The sequence below is a fragment of the Toxotes jaculatrix genome, chromosome 2 (genome assembly GCF_017976425.1).
Source record: "Toxotes jaculatrix isolate fToxJac2 chromosome 2, fToxJac2.pri, whole genome shotgun sequence".
Classification (NCBI taxonomy): Eukaryota; Metazoa; Chordata; class Actinopteri; family Toxotidae; genus Toxotes; species Toxotes jaculatrix.
This window is the reverse complement of record NC_054395.1, coordinates 15,223,301-15,251,270: the sequence shown is the minus strand read 5'-3', so window position 1 is coordinate 15,251,270 and position 27,970 is coordinate 15,223,301. Positions and strand designations below refer to the sequence as shown.

Genomic DNA, 27,970 nt, shown 5'->3' with positions numbered 1-27,970 from the left:
CTTTTGTGTTGACAATGTTTTTTGGTGGTTAGACGTTACATAAATATCTATCATGGGGGTACACAATACTGCATGACAAGAAAGAATGTGCCTCACTGCTCTCGGAATATGCCTTAAACATTTTCCGACAGTCAATGAACGCAGCAAGCTGCAAAACTGAGAGAGGAGCGGCGATTGAAAGGGAGAGCAGAGCGGCGGCGGCGACGACGGCCATCTTAGAGCTACCGTGGTAACCGACACTCATCTTCTGGATTTTATTTTTCTTGTTAGAGAAACACTCCGCCTGACTGACGAGGGAAGAAGAAGGTTGTCTTTTACTTCGCCGGGGTTGAACTCGAAGTCGGGATGCGGTTCCGAGGGAGTAAACAATTTGCATCCGCTGTCGGACTGGTCCTCGGACTATTATGTGCGGTGGAGGCAGCTAAAGGTAACTAAGCTGGGATTTATATCCCGTTGTGTTCCGTGCGCCTGTACGAGTCGGACAGGTTTCTTTGTGGTTTGGAAACAACGCTGCGGCTGAAAGTTAACGGTTCTCCGGAGCTTTCCGGTCGTTTCCAGACGCCGGAGGTTAAAACAGAAACCTTAGCCAGGCTGCGCGGTCCACAGGGATGCGTTGTGCAGTAACCTGTTCAGGGATGGTCGGCTCCGGAGCCGCAGCGGATGGATGTCGCTAAGTATCCCGCCGGCAGCAAGTGCATCCCGGGATAGCGTGTCCATTTAAACCATAAACATCCTGAAACCACACATTATATTATACTACAGATATGATATAGGTTTAATATTTTATTCAAATACATGCTTTGGAGTAGGTTACTTTGGAGATAATATCAAGGCCACGAAACAACCCCTTTCTGTCATCTGCATATTCAGTCTATTTTTAGGTGCTGGTCTCGTTGCTTTTTAGCAGTCGTATTTTAAGATGAAAAATATTTCTCACCCTCTGCAGAGTTTGAAAGATTTTTTTTTTTTAACTTGCACATGATCGGTACTCCCTGTACTGACCCCGTCTCTAAAGATAAATGAGTATATTTGAATGTAGACGAGCGATGATATGTTTGTTTAGCCTTTTTTTTTTTTTTTTTGGTTTAGTCTCAGTGTTATTAAAACCCCGCAGGTTTATTCCTTCATTAGTAAGGCCCTAATGGTTGGTTTGGCAAGGTTGTGGTCGCACCAGGATGGATCCTGGTTGGCTGCGCATTGCAGATCCTCTTCACATGCTCCTGTTTTGTCGGTGGATTTAAAAATTCATGTGCTGTGATCACAGGCTTAAGTAAAAAGCCCCTCAGTAGGTCTGGGCCTACTTATATCCAGAGACCATATATATATATATGAACTGTAAGTACAACTGCGCTCTTCATTTGCAATGTCACCGATGGACACCATCGCACACACAGAGGAGAAACATGCCTTTATTTGCTGCAGGGCGGTCCACCTCCCTCTTACCAGCAGCTCATTGCTCAAGACATAACACTCACATTCACTGCATGGATTTACAGACTGTGTTTTAACGTTAAACTCGATCCACTTGACTTCCCGGTGTAAGCTTCCTGTTTAAGGGTGTGTAAAAGCAGGTGCGTGTTAGTCAGTGGCCGTATCAGATCAACCTGCCCGGGCAGTCACCAACGCTGGAGGCCAGTGGGTGTTGTTGTCGTCGTTTAATGTTACACCCATTTTATGCTCTATGAACAAAACAAAGATCATGAAAGGGGATGTCGGATCCCATAAAGGTCTGCACAGGGGTTTCTAATCCAGCCATATTTTTTCCTGTTGCCATGTCAGGCAGCTGAGAATGCTCCAGCACCAGGAGGCTACCATTTGTACAGCAGTAACTTCATTTCTTTTTTTCATCAATCAAAAGGAAAAGGCCTATCTGGCAGTTAGGGCTGGATGGTGTGTGAATGTGTCTTTTTAAGTTGTAGCCAAGTGTGTGTTTGTAAAGTGCACCTGCTGGCTTCACTGCTCTTATCAGCAGAGGAGGCCTGTGAAATCACCACCTTGGTGAGGACTTATCTTTTACTAACCAAAGGTCAGTAGCTTATTTTGTGAACCAGCTATGTTTTCATGGATTGTTGTTGATGTTTAGTTTTTTTTTTTTTTGGTTAATATCCAGTGAATGAGGAAGCTCAGGTTTTTCCCTAAGTGGTACTTGTTTCTGTATCATCTAGTTTTGATGTCTGCAAATGATTTGATGTTATCACTACAGAAACACACCAGGGGAGAGCTTCAGCACTTTCAGGTGAATTTATAAGCATCGGCAAGGGATGATGTTGTGGTCCTCAGATATCTGCCTATACAAACATTTATCACTGATGACATGGCTACAACAAACCTTGAAGGATCTGTGGGGAAAAATATGTTTTCATGCACATCAAAAATTCTTACCTACACTGTATGATTCATTGCACTGTCAGCAAGGAAATGTCACTGTGAACTCTGAATTGCGATCTTTCCTCCCAATTTTGAAATACCCAGACTTGAACCAGTCCATTGACATATCTGTTTAAACCCTTTAAAACACAAAGACAGTTTCCAAAATAGCCATATGCATCAGTGTCTCAAATCCTATTTCCAGGGCTTGGAAAGGATATTATATCCTGAGCTAGTTAGAATGTGCCTCAGTCACCTCTTTCCATCATTTGCTGCTTTTAACGTATTTTTTCGTCTGCTCAAATGTGTCGGTCAGCGATAACGCTTTATGTTTAGCGACCTCATGAGATACAGGTGAGTGGGGTTGTACCAACCTGAGTGAGGTGCTCTCTCCATGTTCCTCTGGATGCTTCCATTTAAGGTGGTTGAATAGATTGGCTGTGTTACCTCAGGAAGTGCTGACCATTGCACGACAAAGTTCACAGATTACTTTGCTTTGAGAAATATTTGACTGTACATAGCTGAACCACTGCCACGCTACTGATGTCAATTCATTTTTTGGCACCAGCTCCTCGCCCTCCACGCTGCTAGCTCATGTCGAATTGTTTTTCAAATATGTCACATGTGAAAGAGACCCTTATAAAAGAGACATGTGATATTATATGGCCAGTCAGCACTTTAATGTAGCGGTCAGCCCTTCTGTTGCTTTGTGAACATTAAGATCTCTACGATTGGCTTGAAAAAGAGATCATGGACGTCTTCAAGATTAGTGACGATATAAAATTGTCGGAATGCCCACCCAAAGTCAAGCACAGATCATCGTCATCCTGTTTAAGCCTCAGCACATTTTAGGCTTTTAACTCTTTGATGTTGCTGTCCACTGCTATAAATGGCTTTTTAATAGACAGTTCTGGAGTTTCACATTGTGGTGTTTGTCTCTTCTTTTCAGTCTCACCCATGTGATGTGTTTCTTGTTCTGTTACCACGAGCAGCTGCTGCGTCCCCTGCGTCCCCATCTTGAGTCAAACGTTAGGTCTACTGAGATGCCTAAGCTTCTCCTGTGCACACACAGCCAGACAAAGGAAAAGCTGGCTGATGGGAAGTTTCTTGGCTCATTCATCATCGAATTAAGTAATTCTAGTTGAGCAAATTGGGTGCCCTGCTTTGTGTGGTGCTGAGTTAACATATGCGCTCTCCTCACATGGCGTCGGACAAAGTACGTATTACAGGTTAGGTCTAAGTGTTTCCTCCCAGTCTTCCTTGTCCTACATTCATTGGAGAAGCCTGCCATTGATCTGCTGAAAATAGCATGTCAGTTGAGGTTAGAGCAAAGCATCGGGTCAATATTTTTCTTTTTAAAATACAATTTATTGGTCTGTCTTGTGGTTTACTGGTGAGGTTTCTCCCTGATCGCATCATCATTAAAATGTTCTGTTTATTTTATGTTTGTATAACCTAATGAGATAAGACATGCAGGAAAATATTATACTTTATTTATACTAAATTACTTTATTTATACCAAAATGTCCTATAGCAGCTTTTCTTTGTTTTTACTTGGGGAAAAAAAAGGATTTAGATGATCATTTCAAAATAGCATCAGTTAATTTTTTGTTATATAAATTAAGTTATTAATTTTCTCATAATTTCAGCCGCAGTCCTCACAGGCTTTTCCATCCTTACATGTGGTCAGCAGCTTCACTTCTAAAAACAATAATGACGTTGGCCTTCAAACACTCATATTGGTTGAAACGTTTTGCCTGACTTATGAAACTCATCTCGAATACCTCTATTGGTAAAAGGACCCAGGAAGCCAAAGTATAGGATGACTGCCATCAGTGACCTGTTTGACCCTGGGGCAATAAATATGCTCACAGGTTGTATTTGCTGTTGATTTAAATCCATTTTAAGCCTTCAGGCTACTACCAATCTGTGTAGCATATGTAATCCTCCTATATTATGCCAAACAGAAACTATGTGGCTGCAATCAGCTGACAATGACTGCATTGTTCGTCTCTCCCATGTGGCTCTAGTAACACTTGTATGCCACCATTTAGTGTCAATTTACAGACTTGTGTTTTTTTTTTTTTTTTTTACTCAGAAATAACATAACTATCAATGGGGTGATGGCTAATGCCCAATAGGGTGATGACACTGGGAAAGACGTGAATCATTTGAGTTTTACCTTCAGCATGTCAGGTTTTTACCAGCTGGTAAAATAAAAAAATAAAATGCCAGCTGCTGTCAGTGCATCACTCTAGGTGGTTTTGTTTGATAGGACCTATTTTATTTGATGTTTAGTGATCTGCTCCACGTAGCCCACAGTGTCTTGTCCTTACACGATTCATGGCTTTAACTCCCATCAGTCACTGAAGACTGATGCAGCTACAAAGGACTCAGAGAGCACACACTTTTTATGAAACTGAATAATCCTACAAACGTTATATTAATTCTGATTGGCTGACAGCAGCCAGTATTTAGAAGAATACCAAAATCCTGCATGGGAATGTTAAGGCTGTGTATGAGAATGAATTTCACAAAATTTCAAATAGATCAAAGTCACCAAGCCACTGAGCTATGACCGTTTATTATTAGGATTAGGAATAGTAGGCAAATATCATCAAATTCTGCACCTCATGGTATGGGATTTATGATCCGCCTAAGTGCCTTGTAAATGACCGCAATCACTTGCGCATAGGGTCAGGGCCTAAGATTACTCCAGATTTCATTAAAATGTTTTGCAGTTGTTGAGAGATCCCACTGACAAACAGACAATCTGGACTGAGGTAATGAAGGAACTTGTTATTAAAGTGGGATTAAAAATAGATTACTACTTCTGCGGACTATGATAAGAACCATTACGAAACATTTTACCCTGTACTGGCCTGAATAACAGTTTACTTGCCCTAGACAGAGGCCCTGTTCCTACAAGTTAACACTTACTTTTTTTTTTCAGTATTTATTCAGAGACTCTGCAGAGGAACAAAGGGCTTTTAGACCCAGACTTCGAGGTCGGGATCTCGACTAAGCACGTCACAATGTGGTCACTGTTCAAAGGATCGCTTCTCAAGCCCCCCAAGAATGTGAAAAATATATAATCCTCCAAAAGTGCTAAGTTGTTGAAGTATTTTGGTTTGGTAATTTGCCACTTGGTGCTGGAAAGACAGGCCATGAGAATCCTGGACTTAATTTAGGTCGGTGGTGACTTTCCGCTCATTGGTGCCTTCGCTGTCTGAATGGAGTCAGTGAACTGTCAAGAATGGGTCATTCAGTTGTGAATATTAAGTTGTGCCAGATGACTGGGAAGTTGTGTTGGCCACCAAGAAAGGAGTTTCCATTCACATGATCTCCTGGTCTTGTGCATGCAGAGCAGAATATAGTATTCAGACATGAAAATACCAATATGAGAAAGTCACTATCCACGTTTTTGATTAAACTAATTTGTCCTGCATAGTAGAATGATATGATTAAGCAAAAAATCTAGTTAATTCCATGATTTTATAAAAGCAGCATCTTGATAATATTGCAGTAAATCATCAAAAGCCACAGAAAATGTAATAGAAAAAAATCCCTTTTCTTCATTAAAATATCAGTATTGAAACGGAATGCCTTAACGCTGGAAGTAATAGCCAATGGTGCATATCTCATTGTGTTATTTTTATTAAAAGACTGTAATAAAAGCCAGAGCATACAGGTTTTAACTCAGCCCATATCTGCAGCTTATCCGGCTGTGTTACCTTCTCCCTTGAGTCCCATTGCCTCCAGGAGAAAAACTGGCACTGCAGAGCTATTCACATTTGGGCGTGTTCACATTAAGATTCAGGCTCCATGGGAAACAGGTAACCGGAGAGCACATTACCTGCCGCAGGTCACCTACACCCGAGCGCCTGTGCAGTGCTCCGGCCGTCTCACTCTCCCTTCTTCACTCTCACTGGCCCTTTTGTGTCGTTCACACAGAGAGGTGATTGAATTGCATTCAAGGCTCTGCGGCTCCCAACCCCCTCTTCAGAGCGGTCGTCCAGGGTGTGTTCGTTCTGTTGGGCGGTTGTGATTGCGTAGAAGACAAACAAATGTTGTTGCCTGGCAGTGGAACTGAGAGGCTCGGCTGTGCGAGCAGGGTGTTTGGGGAGTGAGGGGCCCTTGAGGTCTGGGCCTCCTTTAAGGGTCTTCAAGGCTTCCTAGAACAGTCCCCAGTCTGTGATAGGGGTGGCTTGCGTCAACAAGCTCAGGAGCTTGTAAGGCAAGACAAACAGAGAAGTGTGCCCACTGTTTCAGGCTGTGAGCAGATTGTCCATTGATTATTCCTGGTCCATGGTCAGTGCTTGATTCAGACCCACATGCATTACATACCTTCACCTATTTGGCTGCAGTTCTTGTTTGTCTCTGTGGGATATTTCTGTCTGACTTCATTTAAGTCCCAAATCTGCCTTCTAAACTGCCATGAAAGTGCCTTGTGGTTTTTGTTGAAAGCGCACCTGTCTGCCAGGAAAATCCTGCTTCTGGCAAGTACAGAATTATTGAATAGCTACAGATCAGTTCATAGCTAGAATTGCCTACTGCTCACATACTCTGAGGCAGTTTGTACGAGTGGTAAAATTTACATATTCTTCTGTATTTTTGTTTTCGCAGTTTAAGCGGTTCAAAATTTTCCAAACTTTCTATTTATTTATTTATTTATTTATTCATTCATTCCCTGTCTCCCTGGAAACACCTCAAGGTTTTAACTATCACCGGAGCACAGACACTCCCTTCTCTTTTCTTCAGTGTACTGCTGCAGCTAATGAGACAAATATGAATAACAACCTGGCAACAGAGAGGCTTTACTAAATGTTGAACAGTAATAAGACGACCTGCAGACTCTGCTTGTAGAGCATGCTGCCACTTAGGTTGCCTGTGATTGGCAGGTTTGGCTAGTAAATTTAATTTATTTATGATTCTGGGTAATTCTGGGGAATAAAACGTTTTCACCAGAGCAAAACCTACTCACTAGCTGCTTAGTACATAATTTTAAATGCATAAACATGCTTACATTTCATATGGCCTTTGAAGACATGCTGTTTTACTCTGTTTGCAGTAGGTATGATAGTTTAATCGTTGTTAGGGTGTCTTTTTTTACCATGTACTATAATGTGATATGAAATCTCTTGGGATTTCAGTCACCAGGCTATGAGTACAAATTGATAGTTAAATGATTATTGCACTGAAGAGTTAGGTTTTGCTCAGTGGTGAACCAGCCTTATAAAGGAGTGTAGTAAGATGAAGGCTTGCAGGTCGTCGGACATCTAATGTAGAATATGAGCTAAATCGATGAAAGAGAGCTTCGCAATGTGTCACAGACCTAACACTTGGCCGCTGCATCATCATTACACAACAAGCCCTCAGAGGTTCCCAGGCTTTGTCAGGCTTTGTCGGGTAATTACAGACTGATCATCTGCTGCAGTGATGCTGCTACAGTCTGGACAGTTGTGGTGTAGTTTTCTGTTTCTCCCAGCGTGACCAGTAGCCTGCGCACACTTGAGTATCATCATGTTTGGTTTAGCCTGCAGCAGCAGTGTTGGATATACAGTTGCTGGACATGTTCAGATCTTTTGGCAAGTGTTAGGGAGGCAGAATTATTGTATTCCCTCTCCATAAAGATGAGACATGGAGGGAAAGCGCATGTACAGGTGTCCTATTGAATCTCAGGATTGACACGGCCTATTGTAGCCCTAACATTCTCGCAGGAAGCATTTCCTCACGGTTAATAGGTCAAACTGTATAGGTTGGGGTACAATAAAGGAACTAAGCAGCCATAAAGGGGCTTTGTCTTTGTGTCCATGTGAATGGTCAATATGTCACCCCGTTTTCTGGCAGTCATGAAAGAAGTCAGCGATGGCATCTCACTGTTTAACCAGTGCCTCCACAGAAAATATGAGAATCCTCAAAGACTGCCTTAGATTTTTATATTGTTGTTTGTTAGTGTTGTTGATGGTCCGTTGTCACCATTTGAGATAAAATCCGTGGAAAAATTGAGAGTTTAAGCATATTAAGCCATTGCTATGCAAGACCAGTCTTTTGTCCTGTGGGTTAATCAGTTGCAAGGAAAGCACAAAAGTTGCAGTAGTAATCACAATGAACAACAAATGGCTTTACATCAAAGAGGGCTCATCCTCTTGGTAAAAACAGTTCAGAGTCCTCCACACCTTAAAAACTAGGCAAGTGTCTGTGATTAATTGAGGTGGGGGTAGCTGCTTGCTATATTGTCTCCCCATTAATTGCAATGTTATTGATGCAATAATTATCTTGACTCTAATTGTAATTATAGATCATAAGTCAAAGCAGGGCCAGAGCTAACAGTAATTTTCACCATCGACTGATGATAATTACATTTATCAATATATCAATATACAGCAGGTTGAAAGCATCCTACAGTTCAAACGGATGGATGAAATCAGTCTGTACCTACTTGAATCACTGTAAGAACCAGTGCACAGGTGGCAGAGACACAGAGCTGATCAGTGGATGGATTGGCATAGCACAGTTTGGCTCACACAGCCACACTGAGAGCTTTATCCTTGTCCACCTGTGTCAGAAGTCAGCTGTGTTTCAACCCTCCTCCCTGTCTCCAAAATGTCCCTGTTCCCCTGAGTTTTCCCTCTGTGTATCCTTTCTTAAAAGTGGATTCCAGATGTTGGTCGAGCATCATCGCTCCTTTCATTGTGGCATCATGCTCATCATTAGATGTACACAATAAGAACTTGGCCGTGCTTAGTTCTTGGCAGTCTTTGATGCTTTGTCTGACGTCTTGCTCGTCTCTTGACCTTGTCAGCGAATGACATAGACGCATCCCATTATAGGATTAAATGGCATTGGCTTTATTTGCTGCATAACAGTTCTGCCTACTAAGCACTGTGCTGCTGGGGTGTAAGTGAGTCCTGTAGCCCACCATCTGTGCACGTATAGTAACGGCTTGATGCGTGTGTTTGTCCCCAGCTTCTGACACATCATTCATTTCTCAAAGGCTTCTTAAGGGATTTTATTTTGCTCAGGGCTTGATTTGTTTGGTGCTGGATACAGTTTATAGTAGTCTTCATTTGCTTTATGTTTGTTAAATTCCTTTTAATTGTGGTAGAAATGGTGAAAAGAAAATCTAAGATGTCAGCAGAGAATGACACTGCAGGAATAATATATGTTATTATCCCTGTGATTTCTTGTGGCTAGAAATACAAGAGGGTCACGTTAGTCCACTTTCCTCATCAACCATGGCCCCACAATGTATTCATGTGTGTGCAGTGAACTAAGTTTTCTGGCAGCTGGCTCTGTGGCTTTATTTGTTTTACTTTTTTTTTGCCCCCTTCTGCTCACCTTTATCCAATCTGTCTGCACTCTGGCACAAAAAGAGGCGTTAAATGAGATTAATGATCCACCATCCTCCCCATTTATACCTATCGGCACCTCGCAAAGGCAGCGTGACTTAAAAATTACAAGATTTGCAGCTTTTGTTTTTTTTCTCTTCAGTGGTTATATTCAATATAGAGATATATTCAGTGTCAGTTGTAGCGGGGGCGGATTCTTACATAATTATTGTTCTCTTTGCTGAAAAGGTAGTATTTTCCAGACAGTTGAACATACTTTTTTTTTTTTTTTTTTGGTTGGTAAATTTACTCACATCGTTGTGATCTCCTTAGGTTGCAAATGTTAGGATTTAGGACTGCAGTTTCTCTTTGCCAGCCTACATGGAATTAACCAACATGTGGCACATTTGTCTCAGGCATACTATCATACCACATTTATTATTATAAGATTATGAAAATTTACTGTTGATACAACACACAAACGCACGTGCTTCTTAAACGTGCGTCTGCAGTGTGTCGGAGGCCTCTTAATCACTTTAATGTTGATTATTCATTAGGAAGAGTCAAACCTTCCTCTGGAATTATCTGCTTTGATGTGAAGGGAAGGACTGAGTCTGCAGGTTGTAATTGGCCAAGTAGTGAGTAGGCATTGCATTAGGTGAATTGGTTTTCTAATTTAGTCAAATTAAGAAAATGGCAGTCTTTCATGCCAAACATCCTCAGTGCTGCTGCGGCAGGTCCCTCTCAGACTGCATCATTTCAAAGCCCCTTTCCTAATCTCTTTCCATCCTAAATCCTAAAGCCGCCCCTCCTGAAAGAAACAAACTGGTCCCTCGCTTACTATACAAAGTGTAAAAATCACCTTATGGGTAGTATATATACCATGAAATGAATCATGCAGTTATCAAGAATAACAGTGTCTGCATTTGTGCAAATCATGTCTTTGTTGCTCTTTGTCAAATGTTGCTCTGGCAAGCAAGTCGCAGCACAACACAATGTTCTTCCCATTCACTGCAGGCTTGCAGGGGGATGATGAAGCTATCTTGTCAAAAGGGCCTTGTTGGCAATTTCACACAATGTATGTGAGAATTTCACGCTTTAAATGAAAACGTACTATAGATATCATTTCACGGGAGGTGTGTGTGTCAGTGAAAGGGGCTTTGATTTAAATGCCGATTCACAGCAGTAGTGCAGTTTGCTTTTGAGCTGGTCAAAGGCCTCCCAGATTGACACCTTTTGTCCTCATACTTACACTTCACCTGTGTCATATTTCTGATCCACAGTTTGCCATATGTGAGCATATCTGTGTTATCTCTTCAAAGTTGAGTGGCTGTGACGCAGTTATCTGACTACCAAAAGAACACATTTAGTGTTAGGTTAAGGGCTAGGGTTGACTGAAAGGAGATTTAAGAATGCTGCTCGATGTTGTACCTTTCAGTGTCGGTCCTGGTTCAGTGCTTAAAGCCATGAACGACTTCATGGACAAATGTTGAAGCCCACATGTGACCTGGCCTACAGTAAGTGTGGCTCTGTTGAAGCTAAAGCAGATTATTGTAGTAGTCTGGCCTGGCAATCTGTCTAAAGACATCCAATTCAGTTCAGGTCACAAGACGCTCAGCAAAGACGATTTATTGGGCTTGATCAATTCCAAATGACTGGCGGACACAGCAACTCGTTCACACTAAGCACTACATGTGCAGGACAAGATTTAGCCAGAATTGTAAAGTGATATGATTTTTACAGCGTTAGCTAGGTTTGCACATACTGTACTCTATCCATATTGTATTTATGTCATTGCTAGTTTACCATAGCAACACACCATTTTAACAAATGTGGTTTAAGGCCCTGAACTTGACCCACAATGTCCCTGGTTTGAGTCTGGCTGGGAATGTTTGATGCACTAATGAACTCTTTGCATATTCCCAGCTAAGACAAGCAAATAAATTATAATGTTGTTTATTGAGTCATTTAGTCAAAAATGACAGCATGTCTGCTTCAGTCTGGACATAGGTCTGAACAAACCTTTCTCACAGGAAAACAATAGTTTGGTGGGTAATTCTCATTCATTGCGATGCCCACATCAAACCAATTCTCTGCAAGTAGCTCGTAATTAATTTTCATTGATCCTGTAATCACTGAGAATTACACTGAATTATGTAATGATGCACAACGCAAACTCATTTGCTTCGCCACAATTGGATTTAGCAGATTGACATTTAATGCCGCCTGAAAACCTCACCATCACTGATTTATGCTTTTGTATTTTTTTTTTTTTTTTTTTTTTTTTTTTTTTTTTTTTTAATATCTGGTGGCTGTTTGAAGCTCATAATATAACTGTAGCACAGATTGTGTTATTGAACATCCAGCAGCTTCATGTTAGTCAGATGATGAATATGTGATTTTAAGGCTATTTAAAGCATGGAACGACTATGGATTTAATTTCACTATGCAAAACATAATGGAATTAGGATTTAATGGTAAAGACAGAGGAAAAAATATTTCACTGACATTCAATCTGAATGTACTGTGTATAGCTGGTAAGAAATGACTAATTCAAGTTTTTCTAATGTTATCAGTTTTATTTTCAGGCTTACAGATTACACAGAATTGCAGGTCACATACACAGGTGCCAACGACGTTTTGGTTTGGCAGCCTCAGCAGATACCTGAATGGCATCAGCATTTTGCAACAGAGACACAGTAATTAATCCACTGTCTGTTGAAATACTGTTGCCCGTTGAGATGGCTGCTGTGCTCAGAATATGGCGTTATGCACAGTTAATTGGATATACACGGGCTGGAGGATGTACTTCAGGATGTAATGAGGCTGGTAGTAATATTAAACATCTCCATTCACATCCATATTTACCAGCTTTTGGATTTGTCATCAGTGTCAATCAAAAAAAAAAAGACCTCCAGAAAATCCCTTGTTTAATTTTAACTATGGTTTCTGTGTCACACAGGTGAATGAGAGTTTACATATAATAATTAGTGCATAGTGACACAGTGATCACAGATTAGTTTAATGGCATAGTTTTTGTTTCTTATGAAGCATGTCAGCGTTTTTATGTAGTTACTCTAAAGAAAAACAATAAATAAAGTAACAAGTTTTTACAATGATGTTTAACTAATTTAGCTAAAAGTCATATATTTGTTTTAGATTTATTTACACAGAATTCCAACATTTATCAAGACTGTTGCCATCATTGCCATCAATGTTGCATCTTTTGTCTTTATGACACTTGCAGTTCATAGAAAAAGCAAACTTTAGAAGCTTTATTTCCCACTGCCTGAGGTCAATTCATGTGTGCTTTGATACTTCTGACAGCTAATATGTGGCATTCCTATCAAGCAATATTCCTCCACAAATCCACAAGAAAGCTTCCATATAACCACTGGCAAATTATGATTCTTTATGAATTATTAAAGAGATTATTGTTAACTCCCGTTACTATGCAAACAGAAGAGTTTCCCACATTACATTTGGACATTTGGGGCACATGCTGCTGTGGTCGATGATTCCCTGCTGTTGGTCGTTTAGGCTGATTCAGCGGTTCATCGTTAGCATGGATTTGGTTGAATGCCAAGACCTGGCCTTGTTGAATTTACCAGTCTGTTTACACTGGAGTTCACCTTCTGAATCTGGACAGTGGGGTTTAGTTGCTCCTTTTAAAATAGGTCTTACATGCAAAGATTTATGTAATGGCTGCAGTCTGCAGCCTGAATTAACTTAACCCGAGACTGTGTCTTAACTAAAACTATAGTACCAAAATACAGGCAGAGAATTATATCAATGATTTCTGCACTCTTGGATTTCGTGTTACTGTCTTGTCCTCAGAAAATGTGCCTGGTCTTGTTACCTCTCCCGTAGTGTCTGCTGTCCCAGTGCTCTGTCAGCCACACTTAGCATCACCTTTGCAGATCAGTAGCATAGGAATGCCATCCTCTCCTGTCGCTCTGGAGTGAGCACATATTGGCTGTAAGAGAGCTGCATTTCCCCTGCGTCAATGCTGTTTTTTAAACCAGCCCAAATATGTCACTCACTGCAGCTTTTTCTGTAGCCGCCAGCTACAACAGAGTGTTGTCTGCAGCTGGGATGCTACCCAGGCCGACTAGCACGCAAAGCTGCGAACGGGCCAAACAACTTCTCTGCAAATCGTCCCGAAAGTCAAAGCCAGGGCCTTTATCATCCCTGTGATACCACTGTCTGAACTCATTAACTGATTCAGATTGTGGTTCAGTTTCCTGGAAAATTACTGCAGCGTTATCAGAAAATCATCTCGGGGGAATTTGTTTTCATTTTGGATAAACTGAACAATACGATGTCAGAACATTGTAGATTTAAGATGGAGAATGATGTGTAATATAGGCTTTTCATCCCACTAAACGTTACAGCAGCTGATTAAGATTCCTCTAAAATGCTGCATGTTCTTGGGTCCTACATGACCGATGGATGCGGGTGATCATTTTAGGACATTTAGGATCCCTTCATTATGTGTAGCACATCTAGAAATATTAAAATCCTCATTACAAATTTGCTTAAATTGCATTGGGAAGAAAGATAAAATCCAAACTGGCAATTTGAGAAAACACAGATGAAATCTGTTTATTAAAAGCGCAGAAAAAAAAAGATGTAAATTGCTGATTAGTGCTGGTGAGAGAAAGGCTGTCTCAGGACAGAAATTATTTGTATAGACCTTTTTTTTTTATAGTCGACACTCATGATTTCTCTCTCTGTTTCTCACAGTCAATAAGCACAAACCATGGATTGAGACGACGTACCACGGGATCGTAACGGAAAACGATGACAAAGTGCTTCTGGACCCTCCTCTAATTGCACTGGACAAGGATGCTCCTCTACGCTATGCAGGTGAGAGAGGAGGTTTAATGCTGCTGCTGCTGCTGCTCCTTTACTACCTCAGCTTCATTTAACTTGGAATTACTCTCCTCTCATTTCACACTAAATAAAAGAGAAAACGCGTCAATGACTCATTAAAGCTTTGAGATCGCATAATGTGATGGATGGAGAAAATCTTTTTCGTGTGAATAGTGTGAGTTGTGGTTTTAAACAATCATATGCTCAAGCTGTTCATGTATTATTTATAAACTGAACTAATTCTTGAAAATAATCCAAAAAGTTTTATTTAACATCGAAGTACAGCCTTAAATTTAGTCTCAGCATAATATTTTGAAACCATGAGCATGCCATAGTTACTATATGAAGGTCTCTAACACTTCAGGCTGTTTTATTATCTACAACTCTCATTCTTTCTCTGATATAGGTTATATTTGAGATTAGATGTGTGCTTAAAGGATCACTGGCTCAGCAGTGAGTGAGGGGGGAACTTTGCTCAGTATTCAATAATCATTTTATGCACTTCTGGCTGCAGACTAGTGTAACGCGATGGCATTCTGCACATTTGATTTGTATGACATGCCTGTCATATTGACATACAGCTGGCTTCCATATCCACCCGACTGGGCCTTTTGATATTCAGATCAAAACACTCTTTAATGTTTTTTCTTTCCCTCCTCCCAAGTGGAGAGGCACAATTAGTGTGCTTTATGCACCAAGGCAGCATTAGCTCTGGGGCTTTTTAATCACATCAGGATTGACTTTGGCCGGGATTCAAAGCACCGCAGCAGTGGAAATGATTTCCCACCATTTTACATCACATGAGTAGTGTGATCTTTTGTCTGCTACTCTCTTCACACTCAGCGCACTCACTCCACTTGATATGACCATTTTTATCTCAGATTTCTTCTCCTGATTTAGCAAGTGAGGCTTTAACATCCACGTGCCTGTCGGGGGCGGGGGGGCAGATGTAATGTTCTTCACAAACAAAGTTGTGCAAAATGTGATAGTTTGCGAGAGCCGATCAGTCCAGCGGGACACTGTCTTTAAGGTGGACGACTTCATCAAGAGGCCCATAATTTCTGAAGGGCAGGGAATTTAATAATATTCCCATTCTCTGCGTGATCCCATTCTCCTTTCATAGTAAATTAGTGTTGAATACAGAGCTTGGTTCTCCCTGTCCTTTCATTAGAGGGGGGAGCTCCCTTTTTGATGAGCAGGACTTTTGCGAATGGACTGTGTGTCCCTGTGAACTAGCTCACAGGAGACGGAACAAGCAGTCTGGCCTCACGTGGCAGCAGGGGTGACCAGCTCTGCCGTGCCTGCCTCACTTTAGTCGGTCCATCTGTGCCAATAAGCAGAGTTCACTGTAAAGCTGACCCACGGGCGATCTGAAAGCCCAATCACAGGCTCTTAAGTCAGATCAGTGTGAATAGCTGAATAGCATGAACGTGGAACGTGGAGTTTAACGAACTGTTAAACTGTGGGACTGTTTTTAAGTGTCTCTTTTTGTGTGTTTTGTACATGACGGTGTGGTTAGATCAGTCAGGGGTGACTGCAGCTGAAACCAAAGCCCTCACAAACTTGAAAATGAGCTCAGTGTTCATGGATGACTGTGCTCTAAACCAAGAAAGGACACACAAAGCAGAAGGATGTACACACCAGATCTGGGTTATTTTATTCATAGAGCAATAGTAGGTCAGGTGAGTGATGAAGATATCTGTCGTCCTGCTAATGGGTTCATCACATGCCACTGAATATACAGCAAAATGATCTAATAGCCTCTAAATATATGATAATAAATAATAATATAAATAATTCACTGTATTTACACAGCACCAGCAGTTAAATGGCCACTGAAAGACAAGTCTATAGGTTCAATACGTAACAGTCACCGTCATGGCTGACCCGATCTGAGCCGAGAGGCCTGTGCAAACAGTGAAAAGCAGAGGAATTCCCAAAGCCCCAGGCCGAGCTGGTCATTAGAGTTGTGGTGAACACGGAGGCCCCCAAGTCCCACAGCACGATTGACCCCGGACAGCAGCCCCTAATGTGAAGTCCATTTCTAATTGTTTAGTAGGTGAAAACAAAATGACCAGGTCCATCCCACTGGAGGCCCTGACAGGGCTTTAAAACAAACGGCCAGGCAGAAAAAGACTTCATTCATCACGTTTTGTTCATGTGTGCTCCCAGGATTTCGTCTTCTCATCTTAGAAGTATGTGTTTTTAAATTATTATCAAACAGAGAGAATTAATTTACCTATCAACTAGTTTCCAGAAAAGAATCTGATATGCTGGCCTTAAAAAGTAACAGTGGCTGTTTGTAATTTGGTTGTTCTACGACTTTTTCACTAGTTGTTTCTTCTAAAAGGATTTGCTGAGCCATTAATAAAACTGCAAAGTCTCTGACGCTACCATCCTTTCATACATGTTTTAATCCCTCCTTTCTTTCAACATCTGGCAGAAGACTCCTTGCTTGTGAAAGTGTCTGTAAGCCTATAGCAACAGTATGTTTCCTTCCTGTCCTCCCTGTGTTTTCTCTGAGCTTCCAACTCTTCTTTTAACTGATCTGGATTTATCTTCTCTCCCTTCCTTGTAGAGAGTTTTGAGGTGACCCTCACTGAAGAAGGTGATCTTGGGCTCTTTCTTCTGCCTTGTGCTTAGTTGTTACTATTAACCCACTAACGCAAAAACAGCATCCACACGTTTACACAGAAACTCCCGCCATGCTCTGTAATCTCCCCATTTGGTTTTTCTCGACTTTACGTTTACTCTCACCCTGAATATTTTGGAGTTACAACAGCTGGATGAAAAGTGTGATGTGGGGCTGACTGTTCTTAGAAATATCTGTGCATGAGACATCCATTGCAGTTTGCAGACCCTAACAGTTTTTCAGCTGTCACCAGGAAACAGAAAGCTGCTTAAAACAGGAGTTCGCAGTCACTTTGCTGCCATTTTGTCCAATTCAATCCCTTCATTCAAAGACGATAGGAGGAAAAGCCAAATTTAATAAAATCATAAAACTTCAAAGGACACAGTAGATGGTTTCATAACCTCTTAACACTCTCGGCAATTGGAGCAGAAATTGACAATGAAATTGGTATTTTAAGGGGATGAACCTTCTGAAACTGTGAACGACTCAAAGGCACCATTTACATTGGCTGTGCCTCTCTGTGACCTATCAGACCTGTGCAGGTGCAGTGACTCCTGTGGATTTTTCTGACATTTAAATCTTCAAATGAAAAGCTGCTGAGATTGTTAACTAATGCAAACTCTCTCTGCTGCAAAGTTTCTGTTGTTGCATCTTTGCCTCAGTGGATCTCTTGAGTTAATTCTCCGCCACTAATCTCTACCATTAGCATGGCTGCAGTTGTCATTTGATGTGGATGTCAAGCAAGTTGATATTTCTAACCCCAGTTCTCATCCAGTACTTTTTTTTTTTTGTTTGAATACTGTTATTGTAATGGTTTAGTTCTCTATGATTTCTTATTTTATTTTGACTCATTTTGCAGTAGTTTTTGGATGAAAGGCAAAATTACACAGGAAGACTTGCTTTAATCCTGAAAAAAAAAAAAATTATATTGGAGCTGTTGTCTGAGTTTTTTTTTTCTTTCACAGACTTTTTGGGGTTTTGATGGCTGAATTGCTGCTGGATCCCGTTTTCACAATGCTCTATTGTAAAGAATTTTAATTTTGCTTTTATTTCTTTTATTTCTGTAATTTTTTCCTCTCATAAGATAGGTTGTAATTTTTATTCACTACAGAGATAAATGATCTTCACTTCAAATACTGTTCTCTATGTACTTTTTGGTCTCGGTTTCATGACTTTGATTTATAATATCTTAAGTACTCCTGTGAAATGCCTGTCCACATCTTTTCGGTTTCTGCCTGCATGACTGGATGCAATGTTTTCAAGTGGCTTGGAAAAGACACTCCGTCTACTGATACTAAATGTCCCACACCCTCTCCCAACCCCCTCCTCCCCCAAACTACTCACCCATATGACAGTGCTTTTGGGCTTCCTCCACAGACACCACCCACCCCAATCTACAACTCCCTGGCTCCCAAAATCTGTGGCTGATCTTTTTTTTTTTTTCAATTTTTTTGCGTGAATTTTATGGTTTTCTTTGCTTGAACATAATTGTTCATTTGAACAATAAAATTTCACACATATAGTTAGTTGTTCTGAGCAAACTCTCTATTGATTCTTGACGTATTCAGGTGAGATTTGCGGCTTCAGGATCCATGGGCAGAATGTCCCCTTCGAGGCAGTGGTCCTGGACAAGTCCACTGGGGAGGGGGTCATCCGGGCCAAAGACAAGCTGGACTGTGAGCTGCAGAAGGAGCACACCTTCACCATCCAAGCCTACGATTGTGGAGAGGGTCCTGATGGTGCCAACATGAAGAAATCCCACAAGTGAGTCAACTTCTGTCAGCTTATAAATCCCTGTACTCAGTCTGAACACTGAGGTTTCTTCTGTCTTAACCAGATTCTTTTAAGTCCGACTGTTTTTAAAACAATCAGTGAAGTTAGTTCTGTTCAAACAAAATTTTGGCTTCATATATTCACTTCACAGCAAAGGATAATGGAATAAATTTTGATTGTTCATTAAACATAAAATTAAACCCTGCCTTCTCATATCCATGTAGAATAATTTAGATGCTTTCACACCTAATGAGTTTGGTGCAGTTCCAATGAAATCTGGTGCATCTGCCGGTTTGGTTAAGCCTAATTACTATTAAATCGATGTGCTGAGCGTGGGAACTGTTGAGGGAGTGATGTCCAAAGTGATCTATATAATTATATTTTTTTTTTAAAAATCAGTTGGTAACTATGGTAACGAATGGAAGGAGTCAGTTTTGTTTATTATCCTTTTGGAAATTCCCTTTGTGTCTGTTGCAACTGTCAGACAAATACAACAAAAGCAAAAGACTTTACAATTAAAGACATAAATCAGCATATGCAGATCCATTGACAACCATTACCCATAATTTTACAGTACAAGATGCTTTTTTTTCATTCTATTTCTTCCTGTCTGTCATTATTTATGACATATGAGGTCCAGTTGCAGTCTGGACTATGAATTCTCATACTCAGTTATATCGGTGTGAGCACTTTGCGAGTGAGCAGAACAGATAAATAAACACATAAGGCACCGTGAAGCCGGCGTGACTTGCTATCTGTCATCAGAATTGGATTTTTCCTCATGGGTCTATGAAGCACTGATGATGAGAATCACCAAAACTGCCAAATCAATGTGTTTCATGTCACTCCATAAAACTCTGTGCTCTGCTGGTGCCACTGTTAATAATCAGTCTGACATGAACCAGCTGAACCAAACTACACGTGTGAAAACGACCGCACAGATCCATTCAGCATGGATCATCACAGTAATAATCCTGTTCATATATTTTGTCTCCTTTGTATCATCTCAAAAACCTCATAGCGTGTGACAACAAAATATTATGCTTTGGTAAAATAAATGTTATTAAGTATGTCGTTGAACATCCCCAACTGAAAGTCCCCTAACTTGACTTTGTCCCTGTCAGGGCCACTGTCCACATCCAAGTGAACGACATCAACGAGTACTCGCCAGTGTTCAAGGAGAAGTCCTACAAAGCCAACGTCATCGAAGGAAAGAAGTATGACAGCATCCTGAAGGTGGAGGCAGTGGACGCCGACTGCTCCTTCCAGTTCAGCCAAATCTGCAACTACGAGATCGTCACCCCTGATGTGCCCTTCACCATCGACAAAGACGGTAAGGACCTTCACGGAGCAGCCTTGTTGGAAAAAGCTGCAGCAAATGCCTAAGAGCCATGTTTTTTATTGACTCACACATCACATTGTTTATTGATCTGTGTAAACAATGGTGCCACAAGACTGGCGTTTAAAATTCTTTGCAGCTTGTTGGCTCGTGAGACGATGACAGTCTCCTTGAAATGTCACCCAGGTTGGTCAGTCATTCGTGTCCGGCTGTGGGATTATTTATCTTTGTGTCTTGTAAAACAATATTAAAGATGCAGTGAAAAAAAGAAGACATCAGATATCCAGGCTGAGCTGATATGATGCTGGCTCTGACAAAAAGAAAAGACAAACAGGTGATAATGTGATGAGTGTGAGGATACATTATGTTGGTGACAGTGTTCAGCTGTGACAGACAATTAGCGTTGGAGGTGGAAATAAAAGATCCTGAGACGGCATCTGATCTTAGTGAAACAAATTCCATCACTTTCATTTAATAACTTGAATACTAATCAGAAACTCTCACTATATTGTCTCAACAAAAAAAGATGCAAGTCAGTCAGTAGATTGTGCTTTTGCTTCAGCCTGACAGTGAATTTTTCTTGGGCTTTTTTTGTGCAAAGATTTGTATGTGGCAGTTCTATTTAATGTAAAATGCATTTTTTTTTGGTGCGCTCTTTATCAGCTGAAAAGGTTTTTTTGTACCTGCTGTCTGAATCATTTCTCAGCACAGCTGCAGCTTTGAACATTAAACAAAGAGCGGCCCAGTCACTTATGCTCTGATTTTGTTCCTTCCTTTTCTCAGGCTTCATCAAGAACACGGAGAAACTGAGCTACGGCAAAGAGCGCATGTATAAGCTGACTGTGACCGCCTACGACTGTGGAAAGAACCGTGCCTCTGAGGATGTGCTGGTCAAGATCAGCGTCAAACCCACCTGCAAACCCAGCTGGCAAGGTATCAAAGCTCTCCTCTACTCGCTGTAGTTTGCACAACCATCACTGGTTAGGTGTGTCTCTGAATTGAACAAAAGCGATCCACCAACGCAGAGTCCACACAGGCTGCCATTGTGAAAAAGGTTGTTTACAGCTTTTTCTCATGTTTGAAAGAACTTAAGTTCTTCTTAATGAGTAATTACTATTGACGTCCCCCATATTGGCTGCTCACCTGTTGTCTGTGCTGTGCTGAAGGACATCTTTTCACTCTCTCCCCTCTGTCTTCCTCTTTCAGGCTTCAATAAGAGGATCGAATACGAGCCTGGCACAGGTAGCCTGGCCCTTTTCCCCAGCATGCACTTGGAGACCTGTGATGAGCCGATCACTTCCATCCGAGCCAGTATTGAACTGGAAACCAACCACATTGGGAAGGGCTGCGACCGTGACACTTACTCTGAGAAGTCGCTGCACAAGCTGTGCGGTGAGTAACTTCTCCACTGGAACTGGTTATTGGCAGCTGGTGGAATCAGAATTCTCTTTTTTTGAGAAGTCCAAATGCCAAATGTAATTGCTTCTGTCCTCTTTAATTGTTTTGTTTTGTTTTGTTTTGTTTTGTTTTGTTTTGTTTTGTTTGTTCGTTTGTTCGTTAAGGAGCCAGCTCCGGCACCGTGGAGCTCCTTCCTGCACCCAGCAGCTCCACCAACTGGACGGTCGGGCTGCCCACCGATAACGGGCACGATAGCGATCAGGTGTTTGAGTTCAACGGAACCCAAGCCATCAAGGTCCCTGATGGCATGGTGAGCACCAGCCTGAAGGAGCCTTTCACCATCTCTGTATGGATGAGACATGGCCCCGGGGCCCATGAGAAGGAAACCATCCTCTGCAACTCTGACAAGACAGGTAACATGCCCCAAGAAGAGTAAAATCTTTACAGAGTTGTGTGAAATAAAGATTTTAGCAGCAACTGGACTGTTTCAAAACTCCAGGTTTTAGTTTCATTGTTGTATGAACTGAATTTAGTTTACAGTTAGTCAACAGTAAAAACAACTTAATCAACCAGTGTTACGTTGAAGTATCTGTTGTCTCCTGGGGTTTTAAAACCTGTGTTTATTTCTCTTGACATACTCATTATTGCTGCACATATGGTATCTGATAAAATTCTATCTATATATCTAATAATAAAACACTGTAACCTCAGGCTATAATCAGTCTTCATGCTCAGCTGGCTGGCTAACACGTTTCAAACGCACTTCTTTTTATATTTTCTCCGTCACCTCTGCCCAGCGCTCGTTGACCTTTCCTTTTTTGTCACTAGTTGTAAATTTTGCGTGTGGTCAAGAGCTCCTTGATCTTATTGACTGTAAAGTCGGTGTCATGCTCAGTGAGGGGGAGGCAGTTCATCAGCTTCTGTTCCGACTGCTTATATAAGAAGGATTACATCAGAGCGGCTGCGCTCTGGACAGGAAGCTCCCATACCCATGATCTCAGCACCATTCATGACCTCCATTCAACACAGCCTTTGCTTCACAGAAACATGAATGTGTGTCACACTATGCTCATTTCTTCTCTAAGTCTTTAGTTCTTAATACTGAAAATACACTTTAAACACTAAAACTGTGAAGCATGGAGATTATATTTTGGAACATCGGTGTGAAAAAAAATCATATTCAGTATCAAATCTGTTTTTATTTATTTTTTAAATAAATTGATTGTTCACTGAAATGGACAACATAAATCCCCATGGTGTCTGAAGATTTCTTATTTAGTCTGACCAGCCACTTAAATAACCCAAAGTATTACTGTTATGAATAAAGCAGGCTAATCTTAATATATGTGAATCTGGGTCCAGGAAATTGTTTTTATGAATGAGAACTAGTAATTCATTTTTCTAGATGAGAACTGAATTGACTTCCTGTTAGTTGGGTAACGGATGAAATGTCTCATCCCAGTTACTTTTTTTGTTAATGAGTTTCACTCATGTCATGCAGTCATGATTGTGCCTTATTAGACTTTCAGTCTTTTCAAGGATGTCAAGGATTGGTGTCGGGTAATAAGAATAAATGTGCAGATGAATCCTGACTTTTTCTCATACTCTCCTTTGCAGAGATGAACAGACACCACTACTCGCTCTACGTCCACAACTGCAGACTCATCCTTCTCCTCCGCCAGGATCCATCAGAGGCTGAGAACTACAAACCAGCAGAGTTTCACTGGAAACTCGATCAGGTCAGCTGCTTCTACTACCAAACTTAGCTCAAGTTAATACGACGACCGTGACATGATATTTAACTACATACAAATACAGATTGTTCCAGTGTGCTGTGTAACTTTCACAGTCTGGGTTTCAAAACTTTCATTCCCCCTGCTGTGTTGTCCTCAGGTGTGTGACAAAGAGTGGCATCACTATGTTCTGAACGTGGAGTTCCCCACCGTGTCTCTGTTTGTGGACGGGACTACCTTTGAGCCCTTCCTGGTTACAGAGGACTACCCGCTGCATCCCTCCAAGATCGAAACTCAGCTGACTATTGGTGCCTGTTGGCAAGGTAAACTCTTTATAAAATCTTTGGGAGGAATGTGGTGAAACTGTCATAATTCTCTTGTTTAATAAAAAGGTATTGAATTACAAATAATTCAGAAGCACAGACACATCATGAAGAAGAATGTGAATCACTGTTAGATATGACTGATAGTCTCTGCCTTTGTAAAATTGTGCTGTTTTTGACAGTTAATTAGTAAAAAGATGCTTTGGTTTCCTCTTGATTACAGCTTATGTAAAATACAGCGTGCATGTTACTTTATTAACTCTCTCTTAGACGATGCACCGTGACCTCGAATGTCGCATCTGAATCTCTCCTGCAGATCCTCAATCTTCCTCCCTGTCTCTCCCTGCTCTCTTGTTTCTGTCATTTGCAGACAACTCAGGACATGACAATGACACTGAGACAGTCTCTGAGCCCACCTCAGGTTGCTCAAGTCTTTCCCTTACTCCTCAGATATGTCCATGTGTCCACAATGTCCCTCCACCCTAACTGCATCCTCATGCCATTTTGACTAGAATGACTCTTATACATTCTAGATGCAGAAGGATTTCTTTTTTCCATAACTGTTTTGTAGCATGATGCAGAGTGGATGAGAAAGGTGTGATTTTTATGCTGCCTGATTTTTTTTTTTTTTTTGCATTTTCTTCATCTTTCACTTATACGCTCTTCTCACTGCAGCAGGCAGGCAGTTGTTTTCCGCAACAACCTGATAGAGAAGCAGAACAGAAATAGACATATAATGAGCACAAAACTCTGACCTGGCTGCAGCGTTTTTGGACGTGCAGGCTCTTCTTTCAGAAAATGACCTTGGGGTCATAAGCAGTAGCTTCACCGTATCAGATAACACAGCTACAGCAACACACACACACAATGTGTGGCCTTGAGATGTGTAGGTCGAAGGTAGTTTCTGACTCTGCAGTGGTGCAGATTTATGCTCATTTAGGGTTTAGCAGGAAGACATGATGCGATTGTTTCACCTCTGGGTGAAATTTGGTGGGATTGATGCACCTCACAACAATACTCAAACACTTAATGTTAGAATGAAATTTTAAGGCTCCAAATTTCACATCATTATTTATGAATTATCACATTATCATTTAGCATGCATTTGGAGCATTTTGCAGTGCTCAAGATGGTTCCATTATAAAACAAAGTGTCTAAAGAGGATTATTTTCATCACTCTCTTAGATAATCCCTTCTTTGAGTTTCTTTTTTTTCTGTTGATGCCATTTTTTCCACAGTAAGGCAGCGGTTCACCCTGTTAAAGCAGATGTTGCATGTGTTTACGGCTTGTATAAGCTCATCCATCATTCTCCTGTCTCGCTCCCTGGGCCTCAGGCCTTGTTGGAGCACACATACTAACTTGCATGAACGCCATTCACGCCAGCTTTGCACATTGAGAGGGCATGCTTGAATCGCCGGCCCAGAGAAGGTGAAGTCTGTGGGACTGGCACTTGAGTAACTTTTTTTTTTTTTATGTGTGTGTGTGTGTGTGTTACTGTTTTCTTCTCTGCATCACTGTCGTGACGTACCCAGGCGGAAATGCCCGAATGGCTCAGTTTTTCCGGGGAAACCTAGCGGGGCTGATGATCCGCTCTGGAAAACTGGAGAACAAGAAGGTGATCGACTGTTTGTACACCTGCAAGGAGGGCCTGGATGTGCAGCTGCCTGAGGAGGTAGCTGCAGCGGTCAAGGTGAGGAGGGCAGAGTGATTTTGAGACACAAAACACACCTATTTTCTGTCTTGTTAGTAACCACTGCTCTGAATATATCATGAAGTCAGCATATACTGACTAAAGAGAGACCATTTCAGAATAATGGTTTCATTGTTGAACTGCTTACAGGTAAAAGTGCTTTGTATGTGACACCTGTTAAATGACTCATCGCCCTGACAGCACACTCAGTGTAAATGAAAGCATGGCTTTCAGAGACAATCTTGCCTCAAGTGACACAGTCCATCACCTTGTTTTCTTCTCTCAGGTGGACTTCAACCCCAACCAGTCCTCTCTGACCGTGGAGGGCGACGACATTGATGCCTTTGACAAGGTCATGCAGCACATCTCCTACTTGAACTCCCGCCAGTTCCCGACCCCTGGCATCAGGCACCTTCGCATCTCCACCACCGTCAAGTACGTAGCAGAAGACAAAAACACTTCACAGCCGGTCATTATCTTCTCTGCTTGGCATCTGTTGTGTCATCTTATCTGTCAGTCAGCAGCAGCCCAGCGTTGATGAGACAGGTTCTTTCTGCCTAATAAATATTCTGTGCAGGTTCGTGTTTCTGCTTTAAATATAAGGATGATTGGTTGAAGTAAAAGAGAGGTTAGTTTTATCTGATTTCCATAACAAAGAGAGTAAACATGAGATGTTTTGGTGTTAAAGAATGACAGACAGGAGCTGCGTGATTCTGTGTTTTGTTTTCTTAATCTCTTTGATGTAGATTTTTCATAAAAATGATGTATTCAGGGAGTGAAACGTGAGTAGCAAAACAAAAGTGCATTTACATATGATGAATGAAAAGAATATATTAAGACACTCAGGCTTCTGCTGAGCCTTATCCAGGATCAGTTCCAGATAGTGTTGCAGTTTAATACTTTTTTTTTTTTTGTTTGTATGTGCACAAATCTTCATCAGCACTAAGAGTAATTGGGTGGATCGAGCAATTAGACCAAATGATGAATTTTCCTTATACCTTCAGTTTCTACCTGTGAGGGCACCTTTCCAGCTGGTGGTGCTCTTAAATCTAAATAAATGTAGAGGAAACACTGCAGTAAGTATTTTATAGAGTTGCACAGCAGTTTGTAGTCATCCCGAGTCCCTTAATTCCTTTTCCATATGCACAGTTAGCAGTCCAGGTGGCTCAAATTAATTCACTTTCATTTGTCATGTTTATTATCAACGTGGAACAGTCCATCTCAGTGTTTTATCTTTCCCCTATCGCCCTGCAGGAAACAGGACGTGCATGATTAAATTATGGAAGTGGGGCACATTCAAAATACCACTTTTGTCCTTAAAAGTAAGGGAGGGAGGGAGCACCCGCAACTTTGTCAAAGAAATGATTAAAGATTCAGGTTTCGGGGTTTTAAAACTTAAATCTTCCCCCAGATGCTTCAATGAGGAGTCCTGCGTCACAGTGCCGGATGCTGAGGGTTACGTGATGGTGCTGCAGCCCGAAGAACCCAAGATCAGCCTGAGCGGCATTGACCACTTTGCCCGCAGCGCCGCCGAATTCGAGAGCCAGGAGGGTGTGACGCTCTTCCCTGAGCTACGCATTGTGAGCACCATCACTCGCGAAGTGGAGGCCGACGCGGAGTCTGAAGCCGCAGAGGGAGCTGATGACGACCCCACGGGTAAGAGGAATGCACACGGGATGCCTCAGTAACCCTTGATAATGTCCGGGGGAATTTGTAAATATAGCTGACTCATTTTTCAGTGGATTATTTGTATTGTTCATAGCCTGCTCATCCTCTAAGTTCTATATACGGACTTTCTGCTTTAACACCTCCACATATGTAATCTTACTTTAGACAACAGCAAATGTACAGTTGATAGCTGTGTAGACATGCAGTAGCTGCTGGGGATTATGGACGAAGGGATTGGACAGAGTGAGAGGGAGGGCGCGGGAAAAGAGATAAGTTGTTTACTACTTTATGGGAGGGGGGTCAGTTGACCAGCCATGCCATCTGTTAGGCCTGCATACGAGCTAAGAAGAGGAGAGACAATAGACGTGCACTGGGGTTGACACAGATACACGGAGATACAATGTCCTGTGGTGAGCAGCAGGCCATATGGGACAAAAGGGCTTACAGAGATCTGTTGCTATTACCTGCATTACCCTGCCCCACCTTACGCAAGCAACAAACGAGATGTCACGGTAGATGATTAAGAATCACTTAATAGGAGCGTCCACAGAGTCAAAAGGTGCAAACTGTATGTGCATGAAATATTAATTTGTTTCATAAGCAAAAATGGAGAAGGACAGGATTCCTCGGCTGGGCTATTAAAATGAAATATTAAAATTCCTTTCATTTGTATATGCGTTTTGGAGCTGTTTTCCATGTGTTTACACGTCTGTTGTTAAAAACAATATGCGCTAACTAACAGAAAATATATTATTAATAACAGACGTCTGCTAACAAATTAATACTATGCTGCTATTTAACACTAAACATGGAATAAATTTGCTGCTAACAGCCCAGTGT

The 27,970-nt window shown here is 41.4% G+C and overlaps 1 protein-coding gene across 4 annotated transcripts in view; it reads left to right on the top strand.

Moving 5' to 3' along the window:
* The first annotated feature begins 207 nt into the window (after window positions 1-207).
* clstn1 (calsyntenin 1) overlaps window positions 208-27,970 on the top strand; it is a 33,211-nt gene continuing 5,448 nt past the window's right edge. The window contains exons 1-14 of one of the 4 annotated variants that reach the window (XM_041057649.1): window positions 208-427; window positions 14,445-14,567; window positions 17,152-17,181; window positions 18,774-18,969; window positions 20,103-20,311; window positions 21,101-21,250; window positions 21,524-21,709; window positions 21,880-22,128; window positions 23,333-23,454; window positions 23,609-23,771; window positions 24,142-24,192; window positions 25,305-25,462; window positions 25,749-25,897; window positions 26,874-27,118. In XM_041057649.1, the coding sequence (XP_040913583.1) occupies window positions 346-427; window positions 14,445-14,567; window positions 17,152-17,181; window positions 18,774-18,969; window positions 20,103-20,311; window positions 21,101-21,250; window positions 21,524-21,709; window positions 21,880-22,128; window positions 23,333-23,454; window positions 23,609-23,771; window positions 24,142-24,192; window positions 25,305-25,462; window positions 25,749-25,897; window positions 26,874-27,118 (2,113 nt within the window). In that variant the 5' untranslated portion in view covers window positions 208-345. The remainder of the gene's footprint in view (window positions 428-14,444; window positions 14,568-17,151; window positions 17,182-18,773; window positions 18,970-20,102; window positions 20,312-21,100; window positions 21,251-21,523; window positions 21,710-21,879; window positions 22,129-23,332; window positions 23,455-23,608; window positions 23,772-24,141; window positions 24,193-25,304; window positions 25,463-25,748; window positions 25,898-26,873; window positions 27,119-27,970) is intronic. The other 3 variants (XM_041057658.1, XM_041057665.1, XM_041057675.1) reach the window with 3 other exon arrangements.